Here is a 17,691-nt window from a genome sequence, read left to right as displayed (position 1 = left end):
CGGTAGTCTAGACGTACCCTTAGAACTTGCATGAAATCTCTATTTATATCCAAAGGGACCAATTCTGTTCTCAGGCAAGTGTGTGACTCCTGCTAACTTCAGTGAATATCTAAGGGCAGAATTTGTTCCTGACTTCCTCCCCCAACATCTCATCCCTGAAACTTGAGTAAATTCCAAAATAATTTTCCTTCTTTGAAATATAGAATTTATGAATAATGTACATGATATACATAATTCATAATAGGAAGTTTGTTTCCAAAAATGTACTTAAGGCTAATAATTCAGGGAAAGCAAACAACTAACTTTCCAACTAAGATATAATACTGTACTTAGATAAATAAACTTGCTTTCTTAAAAAAACATCCTGCAATTCTTTACTGAAAATTAGGAGATAATATTTCATATTTGGTTTAGATGGTTAAAGTAAACATAACCTTAAAGCTCTGGTGTTAAAATATGCTGAGAACATGCATGATTTGTTCCTCTCTGCTTCACTTCTACTTCTCTTTGCTTCTGATTCATTGCATAATATATTTTGATGAAACAGTTGTACTGATTATCTAATCCATGCATAATTATATTAACAGTATTTAGGATTTATTTTAATCTGGAATAAATTCTTGAGCCTACAGAATAAGTATAATTTAAATCATGCCGTTACTTTATTCACTGGCAAAGTTAGTTACAAAAGGTGATTTATAATGCAAGTTGCCACTGTAAAAGTAAGATTCAAAAGGATTGTGATTTTCTAGAATTTTTCAATCTATGCTATTCTATTTTTCCTATATTCCTTTCTTTTCCTTCCAATATTACTAATCCCTCACCCACTGATAAAAGCACGACTATACTATTCCTAATGGAAAGATCAACTCTTAGACTATGTCTACACTGGAAAGTTTTGGTTTTGAAAGTGTTTTCGACGTGCAAAAGTCATCAAAACTGAAAACTCATTAAACCTGCTTTTCCTCCACCCATTGTCGACATTACATAGCCACATTGCTTTGCTCTTTCTGTTGATAGAGGAGTTAACATCCCACAGTGCCTGATGTCACTTTCAGTCGCTAAGCATTGCGGGAATGAGCAACATAATTCTATGCATTTTGAGAACATGAAAAACCTCCCATCAGCCAAACTCTTTGCTTTCCAGTCCTGCCTGGGCTTCTAGCTTACTTTAGCACCACTTGAATGACAGTCCTTTCTGCAAACTCCAGCATCTGCTGTAAGAAATCATGGATCCACAGTTCTATCCCACTGTGTTCAACACACTTAGAACATCATGCATTGCAGCAGAGCTACTTATGCACTTAATAGCAGAGGATGAAGACTCAGATATGGATGACAATGTGAGCAACAAGAATGACACCAAACTGGCATTGCATTGGGCTGTCACAGAGCAGCTGTGCACAGTAGAACATCACTTTTGGACGAGGGAAGCCAGCCTTGAGTGGTGGGATCGCATTGTCATGCAGATGAAGATCTGTGGGTACAGAAATTTTGGACACGTAAAGCAACCTTCCTGAAGCTGCGTGCGCTGAGCTAGCCTCTGAACAGCAGCACAAGAACACCCGAATAAGAGTTGCTCTCCCGGTAGAGAAGTGTGTTGTGGTTGCTTTGTAGAAGCAATGGCCTGTACAGAAAGCTGCATGCTCGGACTTTCTTTCTAGATTAGAAAATTACAGCGGAGGATGTGAAAATACCCATAGTGATTCTAGGAGATGTGATGCTTACCCCTTACAGCTCTAGTTCATGAAGCTGTAAACGGGGCACCTGGACAGCAGTAAAGAGCAGTTCAACACTAGGCTAAGACGATTGCACATGGTTGTTGAAGGTGCCTTTGGCAGACTGAAAACAAGATGGAGGTGTCTCTATGGCAGGCTGGATATTTTGGAGGATTATATCCTTAAGGTGTGGCCACATGTTGTTGCTTACATAATTTGTGTGACAGTAAGGGTGAAGTTTTTGCCCATGGGTGGAACAATGAGACACAGCACCTGGGCGCACAGTTTGAACAGCCAGATGCTCATGCTGCCAGAGGAGCCCATAGAGTGGACATCAGTATCAGGGGGGCTCTGAGAAACCACTTGGACAATGAAGGGCGCTCACATTTCTGTGTGTTGGAGTTGCTTCCTGTCTCATCCCACTGCTCATCCCAAATGAGGCATTACCATGAAAACCAAGTGCTATTTCAGCCTTCCCCAGGGGCCAGAGTGATTACTGTGGGTTGTGTCGCACAAAATAAACTGATATATGGGTGTGTCTAGACTACAGGGTTTTGTCGACAAAAGTTGGCTTTTGTCAACAAAACTATACCTGCATCTACACTACCACTGCATTCTGTCGACAGTAAGTTGACAGAATGCAGCAGTTTTGTCGATAGCGGTAAACCTCGTTTTAAAAGGAATAACGCCTTTTTTCAAAAGTACTCTTTCGAAAAAAGGCGCTATTGCATGCAAACTGTGCTTTTTCGAAAGACAGCATCTAGACTCTCTTTCAAAAAAGTGGCTTGTTTTGTCAACAATATTGATCATAGTCTAGATGCTCTTTGTCAACAGAGGCTTTGTATCTGTCGACAAAGCCTCTATCGAAAAAGGCGTGAAGTCTAGACTTAGCCATAGATATTTGCATTACATTTTGCCTTTATTGATGTCTTTCAACCAGGATGTTGGTGGTAAAGGGATGGTAGGGATTATTGGAAAACCTCACAATGGTGTTAACATCCAACTGTTAAAGTCACAGCTGTTTTCACAGGGAGTGGAGTGTGCTGAGGGAAAAATCCCATTACGTGGTTGTGAAAATGAGTGTGTGAGCAAAGAGGAAAGATTGTTGGCTGAAGAATTTTGCATGTGCAGCCATGGAGGCTGATGTGTGGGTGTGGAAAGAACACTTTCTGTGAAAAGAGTTCTGCATGTTTTGACAGTGAGGTCTTTGGTTTTCTTTGCACTTCAGCCTCTCATTTTGTTCTTCCATCAGCTTTAGCATGCACTCAGTGGTTTATGTTCTCACTTGCATCTCCCTAGCTGTTCTTTGCTACCTTTTCTCTTTTTGAAGCATTGAATAATGCCACACATCTTTGACCATATCCTTCCGGGTATGTCTACACTACAAAGTTAGTTCGAACTAACGGATGTTAGTTCGAACTAACTTTCATAGGTGCTACACTAGTGCTCCGTTAGTTCGAATTTAATTCAAACTAACGGAGCGCTTAGTTCGAACTAGGTAATCCTCATTCCACGAGGATTAAGCCTAGTTCGAACTAGCTAGTTCGAATTAAGCGGTGTGTAGCCCCTTAATTCGAACTAGTGGGAGGCTAGCCCTCCCCAGGTTTCCCTGGTGGCCACTCTGGCCAACACCAGGGAAACTCTACTGCCCCCCTCCCGGCCCCGGACCCCTTAAAGGGGCATGGGCTGGCTACGGTGCCCGTGCCAGGTGCAAGCCTGACAGCACCCAGCCAGCAGACCCTGCACCTGGCACGGCTCGAGCCACCCACCCGATGACCCCCAGCCCTCCCCCTATTCCCGGGACCAGGCTGGCGGCTCCCGGGAGCTTGTCCGGGACCACAAGAGGCGGGCACCCGCCTGGGCTAGTGCGGACATCGTGGACCTCGTCCACGATCTCCGCACTAGGCACAGGAAAGTGGCCGGCTTGGGCAGAATAGCTGCCAGCCTGGCCACCCAGGAGCAGGTGTGCAAGAGATTCAAGGGGGTCCACTGAGACCCCCGACCCTGAGCCCTGAGCTTACATTGGCCGTCCTGGGTCAGACCAAAGGTCCATCTAGCCCAGTAGCCTGTCTGCCGATAGCGGCCAATCCTAGGGACCCTGGAGGGGATGGACCGAAGACAGTGACCAAGCCATTTGTCTCGTGACATCCCTCTCCAGCCTTCCACAAACTTTGGGCAGGGACACCACTCCTACCCCCTGGCTAAGACCACTCCATGGACCCAACCTCCATGACTTGATCTCACTTCTCTTTAAACTCTGTTCCAGTTCTAGCCTTCACAGCCTCCTGCAGCAAGGAGTTCCACAGGTTGACTCTTTGCTTTGTGAAGAAGAACTTTCTGTTACTAGTTTGAAGCCTGCTATCCATTCCTTTCCTTTGGTGTCCTCTAGTCCTTCTTTATGGGAACTAATGAAGAACTTTTCTGTATGCACCGTCTCCACCCAACTCCTGCTTTTAGAGACCTCTATCCTGTCCCCCCTCCATCTCCTCTTTTCTAAGCTGAGAAGTCCCAGTCTCTTTAGCTTCTCTTCATATGGGACCTGTTCCCAACCCCTGATCATTTTAGTTGCCCTCCCCTCTCCCACCCTCTCTCTTCCCCTCTCCCACCTCCTTTTCCCAGTCTCCCCCAGTTTTGTTCAATAAAGAGAGTTTCTATTTTTGAACACGTGTCCTTTATTTTGTACATCAGGAAGGGGTGTTAGAGAGGGGTAAGTGGAAGGAGGTGAGGGAGGAATGGGGTACGAGCCCCCGATGGGGAGGACTGGGCTGGCTCTGTGGGCTTCTGGGAGTGGAAGCTCTCCTGCAGCCCCCCAATTGCCTCCTCTCCCCAGATGGCAGCCTGCGGCAAGTGCAGCCGGGCTGATGGCCGAGTGCTGTGATGTGCCCCGTGTGGGTACTCCGGGCACTCCAAGCCAGGACTGCTTTGCAAGAGGGGCACCCCTGAGAACTGTCTGTCCGGGGTGGGGGTCGGGACCCTTTCAGCACAGCGCTCGGCTAGCCTGAGACAGCATCTCCACGCTCTAAGTCCTCCTCTGATGCCCTGCTGGCACTGCTTCTGGCCATCCTTAACTCCGCTTCAGGGTCCACTTAATGTGGACGTGCTAGTTCGAATTAGCAAAACGCTAATTCGAACTAGTTTTTAGTTCTAGATGCGTTAGTTCGAATTAGCTTAGTTCGAATTAACTAATTCGAACTAAGTTAGTTCGAATTAGCGCTGTAGTGTAGACATACCCTCCTTGTCCACTGTGGGTTTTTCCTTAGTTAACAGAGTCTGTCTGCTGGCAAACTTGCCTTTTTTCTCAAGGTCTGGTCTGGAAAAGTAACCATTAACAATGGAGTGACTGTACTTTTAATGAAGATTATAACATTTCACTAATATGCATGTCTCTGAAGAAAACTTGCTACCCTAGAGGCACTTTTCTTGCTACCCTAGAGGCAAACACAGATCTCTCCAGTCATTCTGATTGTAGTGAATTTTAAAGGTGTAGGTAAAGAGGGGGAAGGAGAGTTGGTCATGGATTTCCAAGAAAGTACAGTCTGCGATTGTGCAGCAAGTGTACCTGGAAACAATGTGTAATAGTCTGGCACTTGTCCACAGGCTGCCATTACTCTGGCTGACATATTCCTGCTAAAGGTTAACAGGCAAGCCTGGGTTCAGCTTCTGTATGTGGTGCCCCACTCCTTATGCAGCCAAACTCTGTTGCCACCTTGGTTCAAGCAGCACAGTATGAGGAATGGGTTGGGATAATGTTGTACCATGGCAGTGGGGAAAGTTATAAGACCATCAGGCAAAGCTTTGACACCATCTCATAGAATCATAGGGCTGGAAGACACCTCGGGAGGTCATCGAGTCCAGCCCCCTGCCCAAAGCAGGATCCAATCCCAACATACTAGCCTAGACTTTGTCAAGCCAGGACATAAAAAACTTCTAGGGATGGCGATTCTACCACCTTTCTAGGTAACCCATTCCAGTGCTTCATCACCCACCTAGTAAAATTATTTTTCCTAATATTCAACCCACTGCAACTTGAGACCATTGCTCCTTGTTTTGTCTCCACTGAGAAAAGCCTCTCTCCACCCTCTTTGGAACTCCCCTTCAGGTAGTTGAAGGCTGCTATCAAATCCCTCCTCACTCTTCTCTTCTGTAGACTAAATAAGCCCAAATCCTTCAGCCTCTCCTCATAAGTCATGTGCTCCACCTCCCTAATCATTTTTGTTGCTTTCTTCTGGACTTTCTCCAATGCATCCACATCCTTTCTGTAATGGGGGCCCCAGAATTGTACGCAGTAGTCCAGATGTGGCCTCACCAGTGCCAAACACGGGGAATAATCACTTCTCCAGATCTGCTAGCAATACTCTTCCTAATGCACACTAATATGTTGTTAACTTTCTTGGCTACAAGGGTACACTGTTGACATATCTAGCTTCTCAGCCACTGTAATCCCCAGGTCTTTTTCTGCCAAACTCTTGCTTAGGCAGTTGGTTCCCAGCCTGTAGCAGTGTTTGGGATTCTTCCATCCCAAGTGCAGGACTCTGCAATTATCCTTATTGAACCTCATCACAATTCTTTTGGCCCAATCTTCAAATTTGTCTGGGTCACTCTGGACGCTATCCTTACCCTCCAATGTACCTACCTCTCCCCCTAGCTTAGTGTCATCTGTGAACTTGCTGAGAGTACCATCCATCCCTTCATACAGGTAATTAATAAAGATGTTGATCAAAACAAGCCCTAGAACCAAACCTTGGGGCACTCTGTTTGATACCTACTGTCAGCTAGACATCAAGCCATTGATCACTACCCATTGAGCCTGACACTCTAGACAGCTTTCCTGCCACCTTACAACCCATTTGTCCAATCCATACTTCCTTAACTTGCTGGCAAGAATATTGTGGGAGACCATATGAAAAGTTTTGCTAAAGTCATGGTATATCATGTCCACCACCTTCCCCATGCCATGTTATAGAAGGCAATCAGGTTGGCCCAGCAAGAATCTCCTAGCAAGATTCTATTGATATCTCTGTGTACATCGATGTTCTGTTTGGACATAATTCAGACCCAGGCAGGCTTGATCAGCTCTGAGAAATACAGCTGCTGGTGGCCCCACACCACACCCACACCCAGCTGCAAGAGAAATTTCCCAAGCCACCCCATTTCCCCTACAACACACAGTAAGGGTATGTCTACGCTTGCACCCTAGTTTGAACTAATGATGCAAATGTAGGCATTTGAAATAGTCAATGAAGCGGGGATTTAAATATTCTGTGCTTCATTAGCATGATCTCACCAGGCACGTTACTCCGCTCAACAGCTGTTTCAAAAGTGAAAGTGCGTGCCGGGACGCATTAGTTTGAATCAAAGCCTTTGGTTCAAACTAACGTTACTCCTCTGTACAAGAACAACTTACCAATCTGCATGGCTGCCAACCGGACCATCTCCCTCCTCACCTGCACAGCCTCTTACCCTGCATCTCTTCCATTCCTTCATGCTCTTGCTGACAGTCCTTACAAACAACAGGACTTGAGAACAATTCCTTGCTTCCTGGTGTATTGGTTGTCCCTAGACTGAGCCTAACCTCCTCATCCATTTCCACCTCTTCATCAATAACTTCTGTCTCCAAGTCCGCTACTGTTTCTGACTCTGTGCTATGGGAAGAATCCACAGTCTTCTTGAGTGTCTCCACCCAAGATTGAATCCAGCTCTGTATGAAGATGACATGTTGTGGGCACTGCACCTCACAGGCTGTTTACCTCCTTCACCTTCTGGTACATTTGACAGAGTTCTTTTATCTTTGCTCTGCATTGTAGGGTGTTTCGCTCATATCCCTTCTCACATAGGGCTTGAAAAATGTGACCATACGTGTTCCTGTTCCTATGAGTCACTCACAGCTTTGATTGCACTGATTCTTCACCCCACTCACCAACTAGATCCAAAGTTCTGTGGAGCTGTAAACGGGAGAGCATTTTGAGCAATAGCCATCCTTCTTTCCCTAACAAGACACCATAACAACCACTACACAATGAGCCAGACATCAGGAAATGGATTTTAAAGTTCCCTAGGTCTGCAGCTGGGAGGGGCACATAAGTCTACCTGTTTATGTGGCTGCAGGGCAGCAGAGTTCAAAGCACTGGCCAGAGTGGCTAATTGGGCATGTGGGAAACATGCTGGAGGTCAAAAAACCTACTGTGGTATACTCTACATGATTGACGACAATAAAGAGAGGGGGAGAGAAGTCTTATGTGGAGGTGGAAGAACTCCAGAATTGGGCATTTGTCACAACTTTTGTTGTATCACAATGTGAATGCTCTCCAGGTTTTGTCACCAAAAAAGGGTTTTTAGCAACAAAACTTACCAGTGTAGACAAGGCCTTAATATCCGAAAACACTTTTTTCAGTTATGCACATGTTTCCTCCAACTCCTAGCATCCTGTGGATTTTCTGTCCATCCCAACAGGTGTATTATTTTATTTTACCTAAAAGAAAGCCAAAATAATTGGGCCATGCTCTGGGAAAGGTTTACCCAAACATGTATTTTAATTAACATTTCAAATATAGAATAGAGGAAGTTTTACTTTTTATTTTTGGATATAGTACTATGAAAGAGGATCACAGTTCATTTTTCTTCTCCTATGAATATGCTTAATTTTGATACATCTGTCTAGTCTTGTTGGCTGCAATGGTGCTAGATGTTTGTAAAGACAAGCATATACATAACTATATGAAGGAACAAGGCCATAAATGGTACTACCCAAAAAGGTTGCTTTTACCAAGATTTCTCATTTTTATATTGTGCAGTACAACTGTTTCAACACAATGTACATTTGCTTATCATCAGAATATAATCACTTCTGAAGCTTAAAGTAATGCTATCATCATCCGCTGTCTATATACATTCCAGAAAGATAAGAGAGCAATTCACATTTCACAAACCAGAATGAGGTTAATTTAACATCCTGACCAGAGCCATAAACTACATCAGTTTCTCCATCGCATCTGAACTGTACCCAAATTACAAGAGTTTGTAAATTATTGGTTGAGATTAGAGCGGGGTGGGAATTTTCCAACAAAACTTTCTTTTTCTGAAAATGTTGATTTGTTTGAAATTGAAATTTTTTGCAGGGACATGACAGCTGCAATGAAAATTTTCTGAAAAATCTTTTAAAAATGCAGGAGAGTTTGCTACTCAGTTTTACTTCAGACATTCAAAAAGCACCCCAAATATGAGTAGATTGGGAAGTTGTCTTTTCCTTGTCTATTGAAATAATGGCTAATGAATAAACTACAACTAATTGAGTGATCCAACAGAAGAATCTTCTAAGACTTGAGTATATGAATAAACTAATCTAGTATCAATATCTCATTACATTATTTTGTGGACTAAAATCTCACAAACAGGAGAATTGCTAATCTTTTTAATATTGATTACCTTCATTCCATAATGAATACAGGATATGACTGCCCACTGAACTGACCACGAAGATGGTCAGCTATGTTCCACAACACTTGATATTTCTGAGATGTTTCAGCAGTGGACATTTCAGTGATCCATTATGGAGGTCACAGAGACATAAGGAGATCTTGTGATTAAAGGCACTCAGCTGGAACTCAGGATATATAATTTTATTCCTGCCTCTCCCGTGTGTGACCTTTGGCAAGTCATTAACACCTCTTATCTCCCACTGGAACAAGGATAAAACTATGCTTTCCTACCTCATAGGAGTGTTTTTACAGGAAAAATAGTCAAATAAATTCAAATATAACAGTGATGAAGTTCAAATACATACTTAGGGTATGTCTACACTAGCCCCCTAGATTGATCTAGGCAGGCTAATGAGGGCAACCGGAATTGCAAATCAAGCCCGGGATTTAAATATCCTGCGCTTGATTTGCATGTTCCCGGCCGGTCGCCATTTTAGAAATTGACTAGCCTGAAGTAACTGCCCACGTCTACACGTGGCTGTGAAACGGGATTCTGGAATAAAGTCCCTAAATCAAGTTAGGTGGTATTCCTTGTGGAATGAGGAAAAATATTTGCCTCTACACATGCTAACGGGTTAAATCAGAATAGTTATGGTGTAGCTTTGCATACTGTAGACATATGCGAAGGTATGTACTTCAGTATTAGATTGTTTATCTAAGGATGTGGAAATTCCCTCAGCAACTTACTTCTGCACCTATTAAAATCAGTGGAAAAACTCCCATTTACTTAAATGATGCAGGATTAAGCCGTATGTGTGTTCTGCCTACTGTGTGTTTCCTATTGGAAACTCATATTTCCAATGAGTTTTGAAGCTGTTCCACTTATCCCTGCCTCTTTGAATATTGGTATAGCTACCTGTAATCATAAAAATGTCTGACTCTCACTCTAGAGGAGGGATGCTGATCAAAAATTAGCTTGGGTGAGCTGTCCTCATAACACAGTTAGTTCCATCTTTTCTGAAGAAAGTCCTCTCTGAATGTCAAGAGCATGCCATTATATATTTGATCAGGTAAGTATCAAAAGAGACAACTTGAATTAATAGAAGAAAGACAGACACAGCATTCAAGGAGCACCACTAATTGTCACTAGGACCAGTGTAGTTCAACAATTATGGCTTGAGGAACAAAATATACATTAAAAAAGAACACTGCATTCCACAGGATTTCCATCCAAAGGCAAGCCTGTGCCTGACCGAAAGAAAAGCTGAATTTCCAGTGAGTTTTAAAGCTGTTCCACAGAATACGAAACCCCAGTCCTGTGCCACGCTTTCCTCTAATCAACATACAACATATAAAAGGAATGTAGCTTGAAATGGTTGCAAAAGCACATGGTACATGACGCTGTGGGGCAAACAGAGTGAAGATTAAAAAAAACCCAAACACATAGCATTTGCTGGTTATGTACAACAAACATCTTAACTGTTGGATATAACCAAGATGCCCAGTACAATTCTTCTGTGTCCTGGCAGCTACTGTCAGCTCAAAAATTAAGGCTGAAAAATGACACAGGCTGTTTCACTATCACATGAGCCAGAACATATTAATGAAATGCCTGTTAGCATAGTACAAAAAAGCTGTAAAACTAGCCCAAGCATGTGTTCATGGTTGCACAAGTTTTACTATGCAGTAATCTGAACCAATCTGGAAAGAAGACTTAGTTAAGGATGCAAAAGACATTGTGAAACAGTCATTACCTTGATATATTCATCATTAACTTCACAATAATCCTTGACTTTATTGCTGTATTGTGGGTTTTTCATGAATATAACCCTACAAATGAAGCAATGAAGAAAATGACAGCTGTAACAGTATCCTGATTTAAATTTGTTGGAGTAAAAATCTGTTCAGTAGTTCAATAGAAAATACAAAACCGCTTTTCCTAACTTTTAATTTTATCTATCAGTAGACAACATAAAAATATGCTGATTGCCTGAGGTTAAACCTCATAGATACAGTTTTGATCATTCTACTGTCAATAAGACCCTGTTCACCAAGGTATTTATGAGGTTTGTCATCCAATAGAATATTCCTGGAAAAGCTTTAAACATCTCTGGCTCTATCTACACTGTCATTAGACACCTGTGGCAGGTTGTCTCTTTTGATGCTTACATGATCAAATATATAGTGGCATGCCCTTGACATTCAGAGAGGACTTTCTACAAGCTTACGGGCTGTTTAATTGCAACACTGATATTTGGTCTTGACTGGAGTCCAAGCTCTGGTATGGTACATGGCCCCAACGTTTAGGGTACGTCTAAACTACATGGCTCCATCGACGGAGCCATGTAGATTTGTTGTTTTGGCAAAGGCAAATGAAGCCGCGATTTAAATGATCGCGGCTTCATTTAAATTTACATGGCTGCCGCGCTGAGCCGACAAACAGCTGATCAGCTGTTTGTCCGCTCAGCGCGCTAGTCTGGACGCTCCCCTGTCGACATCAAAGCCCTTTTTCGGCCGCCCCGGTAAACCTCATCCCACGAGGAATAATGGGGCTGCCGACAAAGGGCTTTGATGTCGGCAGGGGAGCGTCCAGACTAGCGCGCTGAGTGGACAAACAGCTGATCAGCTGTTTGTCGGCTCAGCGCGGCAGCCATGTAAATTTAATCTCAGCTTTTATTTTTTAAAAGAGCATGTTCTAGTCCTCCTGGTCACAGAGAAACTTGTCAATGTGACGAGTGTACTTAATGGCTCAGAAACTGGATGATAGATCAAAAGAACCCCTACTTCTGACTATTGAGTATTTTGGATTGGCAATTAAGGCACTCAATAAATATTAAGGCCTGCTTTCCTAATTCATCAATCTAACAGGAATGGTAACTCCATTAATTTGCATACAGTTATCTTGTATTTATGGTGGTGTGAAATTAGAAAAGAATAAATTTTATGGTAGCTTGACAAAACATAATTTGCTAAAATTTACAATATTATCAAATATAATATAAATCTGCTTTCAGTAATACTGTATATCTCAATGTTCTGACACATTTTAACTCTTTTTAAGTTAAGAACTGCAGCTGTGATTTCTAAAAGCTGTCTTAATGAAGTAAATCACCCAACTCCCATCACAATAAGTGGACTTTAGGTGCTTAATTTCCTTAGGGGATCAATGATAATCATAACTTCAAATCATAAATGCGCTGAATACCTGAGGTAGAATATTTATGAAAATGTAGGGCAGGCCTGGGTAAAATATGACCCACGAGCCGGATCCGGCCCACCAAGCCACCAGATCTGGACTGTGTAGGCAACAGGGAGCCCCAGGCAGGTTCCCCTGCTTGCCCCACAGCCCTGTGCGCTGTGCAGAAACACGGCGGCAGGGCCCCATTTCTGTTTTGTAACTGGAGGGGAGAGGGGAAGTTTTAGGAGCTGCCCCACCCCAGCACATTCCCATTGGCCAGCCAATGGGAGCTGCTTGTTAGAATAACAGGCAGCTAAGAAGAATCACTCCCCCCTCTCCTGGGCTCAGATATTCATGAAGCACAGGGCCAGGCAAGCAGGCAGGCTGGCTGGCTGGGAAACATTTTAAGCTCGGCAGGCAGGCAGGCTAGTTTGGCAGCTGACAAGTAAGTCTCTTGGCCACAGCCTGCTTCTGCACCCGTCCCCCACCTTTTCCTGACCCAACTCTCTCTCCTCTCTCCCCCAGCCTACCCAAACCCTCTGTCCCCCTCTTACACCCATACCCCCTCCCAGATCTGGCACCCCAATCTCCTGCCCCAGATCACAATTCCCTCGTACCCTAGATAACATCTCAAACTCCTACACTCCAGTCCCCTGACCTAGGTCATAACTGCCTGCTTCATCCCAACTCCCTCTCAGACTCCAGTCTCCCTCCTGCACCACAGTCTCTTACCTCAAGCTCCCTTCTGCACCCAACCTCAATTCCAGACCCCGCATCTCCATTAATATTATGGAAGAGTGTGGCCCTCGACCACTTTCCAAAATCTTGCAGTGGCCCCCCTGTCAAAAATTATTGCCCACCCCTGGTGTAGTGTATAATCTCTCTGGAACAGGGCCTATCTCCTCATATATATTTGTACTGTGCCTAGTACATTTTGGGTGATATTGAAATATAAATACAGCAACTAACATAACAGGGAATGGTTTATATCAGGGCTACTCAACTTTGGAAGCCTCAGGGACCACAGTGAAACTCACAGCACAAATAGCTATTTTCACACTGACAGGCATGAATACAAAAATTAAGGCAAGACTACACAACACACAGGCCCCATTTAAGTCAGTTCTGCTGATATTAATAAAATGCAATATTTACCTGATTTCTACCTATATGACAGCATTTTTAATGAGCAATGATAGTCCAGGAATTTTACTAAAATGCATATCAACAGAAGACCATTATATTGTCTACTTTTTTGTTTTGGATCCCACCTGTGGGCCGCATGTGGAGCCCCGTGTAAATCCAAACTGCATCGTGGACTGCAAACAAACAGGCCGTGGGCTGCATGTTGCCTGCAGGCCATGTGTTGAGTAGCCCGGGTTTATATCTTCACATTCAAAATAAATGAATGACCTTTACACTTGTTTCTCAAAATAAACCAAAAATGTACAGAAATATTAACTAAACCAGCAAACGTGCTTTGTATAGTTCTTGTTTAATAGTAGAGTACAATTCCTTGTTCACTAATACCAATATAAATTTAAATGAATCTGATTCATCCTAAGGATGTGCTTGTGTGTGTCTAACCAAAAAAAAATTACTTTTAGCACAGCTGAAATGAAAATATGCTGGTATTTCATGTCATAAAATTTGGGCTCTTCTACATTACATTTAAATGAGAGCATAACAAAATGAGAGAGATTAATAATTAAACATTTCAAAATATTATCTTTTTTTCTTCAGTCACATGAACAGAAATGAAGGTAATTTGAAAGCTAATATTTCCAACTATTTACTCTTCAAGCTGTTTATCTAATATGTTTGAGATATCAGTTTTGCTATATTATTCAAAACATGGTAAATTTTGTAAATGATAGCAACTTGTTAATACATTTGAAGAAAATCATATTAAAATAGAATCAATTTTATTTTAAATTGTATCTAGTTATATTTGATTAGACATTAGTAACAGTGATAAAATAAGAACTTTTCTTTTTTTGTTTGTTTTGTTTTCCTTTGCTTCTTGTTGAATTTGAGCTGCTTTGAAGATGTATAGATGGGTGTGATAGTGTTCTAAGGCCATAAATTGTTAAACTATTTGTATAAATGTGTGTTATAACATTGTGTTCTCTGTTATTTCACAGTAGAAGCTGTACTGATTTCTTTTAACAATCATAGAAACATTTCAAACACAATTAAAGGTACTAATGTTTCATTTGTAAATCATAGCTTGGCTTTTGGTGGACAAACAGCCTCAAGTCAGAAATGTGCAACTCCCTCGTCTCTTCTAACAAGGCGAGAGATAGTAGTTAAGAACCCCCTTTATGCAACAGGAATGACTGCACAAACCTTTATTGTGCTGAAATAAGAAAATATGCAGTGAGGACTGAATTCTGTTATGACATCAATTATTTTAAATTGCATTCTCTACCAAAACACCTATTGATATTATTACTCATATAAAATGTGTGTGTGTGCACACTGTAAAAAAAAAAGTAGTGAATCAATAAACTGTGTTTAATAGCAAGAAGGCAAATCCTGCTCACATTATTCATACTGATTAGTCCCGTTGGGTTGAATTCAGATATATTTAAGCAACTCTCCTTAAAATTAAAGAAAACTGTGCAATAAAGGAGAACTTGGCTCATAAACTTCAACAGGACTCGCCACATAAATGAAAAATAAACAGAGTATGGCCCAAGAAGTGGACCGTGCACAGTAACTTCATTACAAGTCCAATTTCTGACGCTGGGTTTACACAGTGGGTGGGCATTCTTTCAACTGAAATCAATGCTAAAACTTCCATTAGCTTCAGAGGAAACAGAAAGGTTAATGCTGAGCAATTTAGCAAATCTCTTCCCCAAGTCACAAAATTGTAAGCATTACCTTCATTCCCTGATAAAAATTAACATTGTACCTTTGGGGAATCCTTAGGTTCTAGTTCAGGTAAATTCCAGTGAACCTGAATAACAGATGAGCAAGTACCTGCAGTTTTTATAGACCAGATCCTCAGCTTGTGTAAATCTGGCTTCAATAGAATACAAGGATTTGCCAACTGAGGAACTGTACGTTTCTAGATTATATATATATATTTAACAACACTTATCAATTTGAATTTTTACAGTTATGCAGAATTACAGGTTTTAAGCATTTGTTTGTATTTTGATCTATTAAAATTTTCAGTTTTGGAAAATAATGGACAATAAAACAATAATTGTTAGACCCTTGGAATTAAAAAATTAAAGCCTTGTAATCATTAAAACACAAATAGCCAACATCACAAGTCATGGTATACAAAGAAAGTGTACTTAAACCAAAGTCTAATAGGTTCTCAAGCCTCATTTTTCTTACTTTGTCTATTTGTAAATTTTCTTTATCCATGGACATAGTTTTGTCATTGCGTGTATGGTGAAATCAACATTTACTGGCATTTATCCTTATAAAAACCTAGTCCTTCAAAACAGGGGCAGATGACCATTTTGCGGGGCCCCGGGCAGCATAATTCCGCAGGGCCCCCCCTTTGCCACGGCGCATGCGCGGGGCTTTCTGAAGCGCGGGGCCCGGGGCGGCCGCCCCGTTCGCCCTGCCCTATGTTCGCCCCTGCTTCAAAGCCTAGTTATATGTTGTTATCCTGTTGCAATATATTCATATATGTTCTAATTGAATTTCCTGTAATGCAAGAAATAAAACAATTGTGTGTGGACACTACATTTTCAAGAGATCCCACTAGGATTCAGATTAAATTAACTCAATCAGTACAGAGAACAGCTATTTGATCCCATATTTTTTGATCAAACTACATGTTCATTAAACTACTAGATGAACTGAAAATATTCTGACCAACCTTGCTATCCACTGCCATTTTTTACATGAATGCATTCATATTGGGAACAAAGAAAACATTACAAGTTATTTAAAATTATTTGCATAGTATTGATATGAAACTCTTTCATTTTTCTCTTCAGGTTCTAAAGGGATTTCCGGAATGCTTACAAGCTGACATTTGTCTGCACCTCAACCAAAACTTGCTTCAGAACTGCAAAGCTTTCCAGGGGGCCAGTAAAGGTTGTCTTCGAGCTTTAGCTATGAAGTTTAAGACAACCCATGCTCCTCCTGGTGATACCTTAGTCCACGGTGGTGATGTTCTCACAGCTCTTTATTTCCTGTCAAGAGGCTCTATTGAAATCCTCAAGAATGACATTGTTGTTGCCATTTTGGGTATGTATTTATGAACTAAGGCAACAGAATGTCCTTTTTCTGCTAGCACATGCTATGGGACAGCAGTCTCAAAGATGTATTGCTGTATTTGGATGCAACCTGTGAATGATTCAGTCACTTTAATTTAAAATCAAGCTTCTCACTGACTACATAATATACTAATCCCACAGTCAGGGACGGGGGTCTGCCTATATCACAAGCGACTTTGCTGGATAGAGGAAGGAGTAGGATCTGGGGAGTCCCTGAAGGGAATGGAGCAACCCATATGCACCAAAGAGCCCTGCTGCCTGTGCATTTAAAATGTTTTCTTGATTAACTCCAACATAGTCCCTGCCTAAGCTAATACTATGTGAAACAGCATTAATGTGGGCACTTCCCCCTCCTGTGAGTGAATCCTATGGCATTGGCAAGTGACAGAATTCTTATGGTAAATCATAGATTTTTCCATGAACTGGCAATTCCAAGGAATTGCGAGGAAAAATTGTTTCATGCCAAAACAAAATTTTGAAAAATTGAAAAAGTAGAAAAGTCCAACAAAATTCTTCATTTAAATTTTTGATAATTTGTACTGTTTTTTAACATATTTAAAGGAAATGTTGAACCAAAAAGTGTTTCATTTAGAAAATATTTAAATTAAATGTTTGGATTTTTTGGAATTAGTATGGGAAGGGTCAACTGAAGCAATTTAACAAAATTGACAGGAATTCATTAAATATGTTAATGTTGCCAAATCTGCATCATTCACAAAAAATAGTTTCATGCAAAAATGTCTCCCAGCTTTAATTACAAAAAAGTTGTGTTGAACTAAAAGTTTTAACCTTCCCCACTGGATTCAATAGAAATTTGTCATCTACTTCACTAGGAGCAGGATCAAACCCAATCGGAAAAACAGAGGGTAGAGGCTAGTATACAGACAAAATACCTCACTGCATGCAATGGAAATGTTGCCTGAATATGGTGAGACGTCATTAGAGTCCCTGGTCCTCCTCAGTTACCGGAGAACCAGGATGGAGCAGGGAGCTTAATATATGATAAAACTTCCTTGTCATGAGGTTCTCTAGTTACTGCTTAAGGCATTATTCTTTCTGCCTATGTCCTCACACTACATAAGCTATGAAAGATCAGACACAGATTTTAGAAAAACAAGTATTGTAACAGGGTC

The 17,691-nt window shown here is 41.6% G+C and overlaps 1 protein-coding gene across 1 annotated transcript in view; it reads left to right on the top strand.

Annotated features, from left to right (window-relative positions):
• The window catches only part of KCNH7 (potassium voltage-gated channel subfamily H member 7), a 406,542-nt gene that overhangs the window by 347,759 nt on the left and 41,092 nt on the right, over positions 1-17,691 (top strand). The window contains exon 9 of the mRNA XM_075933507.1: positions 16,277-16,529. Within this exon, the coding sequence (XP_075789622.1) occupies positions 16,277-16,529 (253 nt within the window). The remainder of the gene's footprint in view (positions 1-16,276; positions 16,530-17,691) is intronic.

This window comes from Pelodiscus sinensis, chromosome 7 (assembly GCF_049634645.1).
Source record: "Pelodiscus sinensis isolate JC-2024 chromosome 7, ASM4963464v1, whole genome shotgun sequence".
NCBI lineage: Eukaryota > Metazoa > Chordata > Testudines > Trionychidae > Pelodiscus > Pelodiscus sinensis.
Note: the sequence above shows the minus strand (reverse complement) of the source record. Positions and strands in the feature narration are given on the sequence as shown.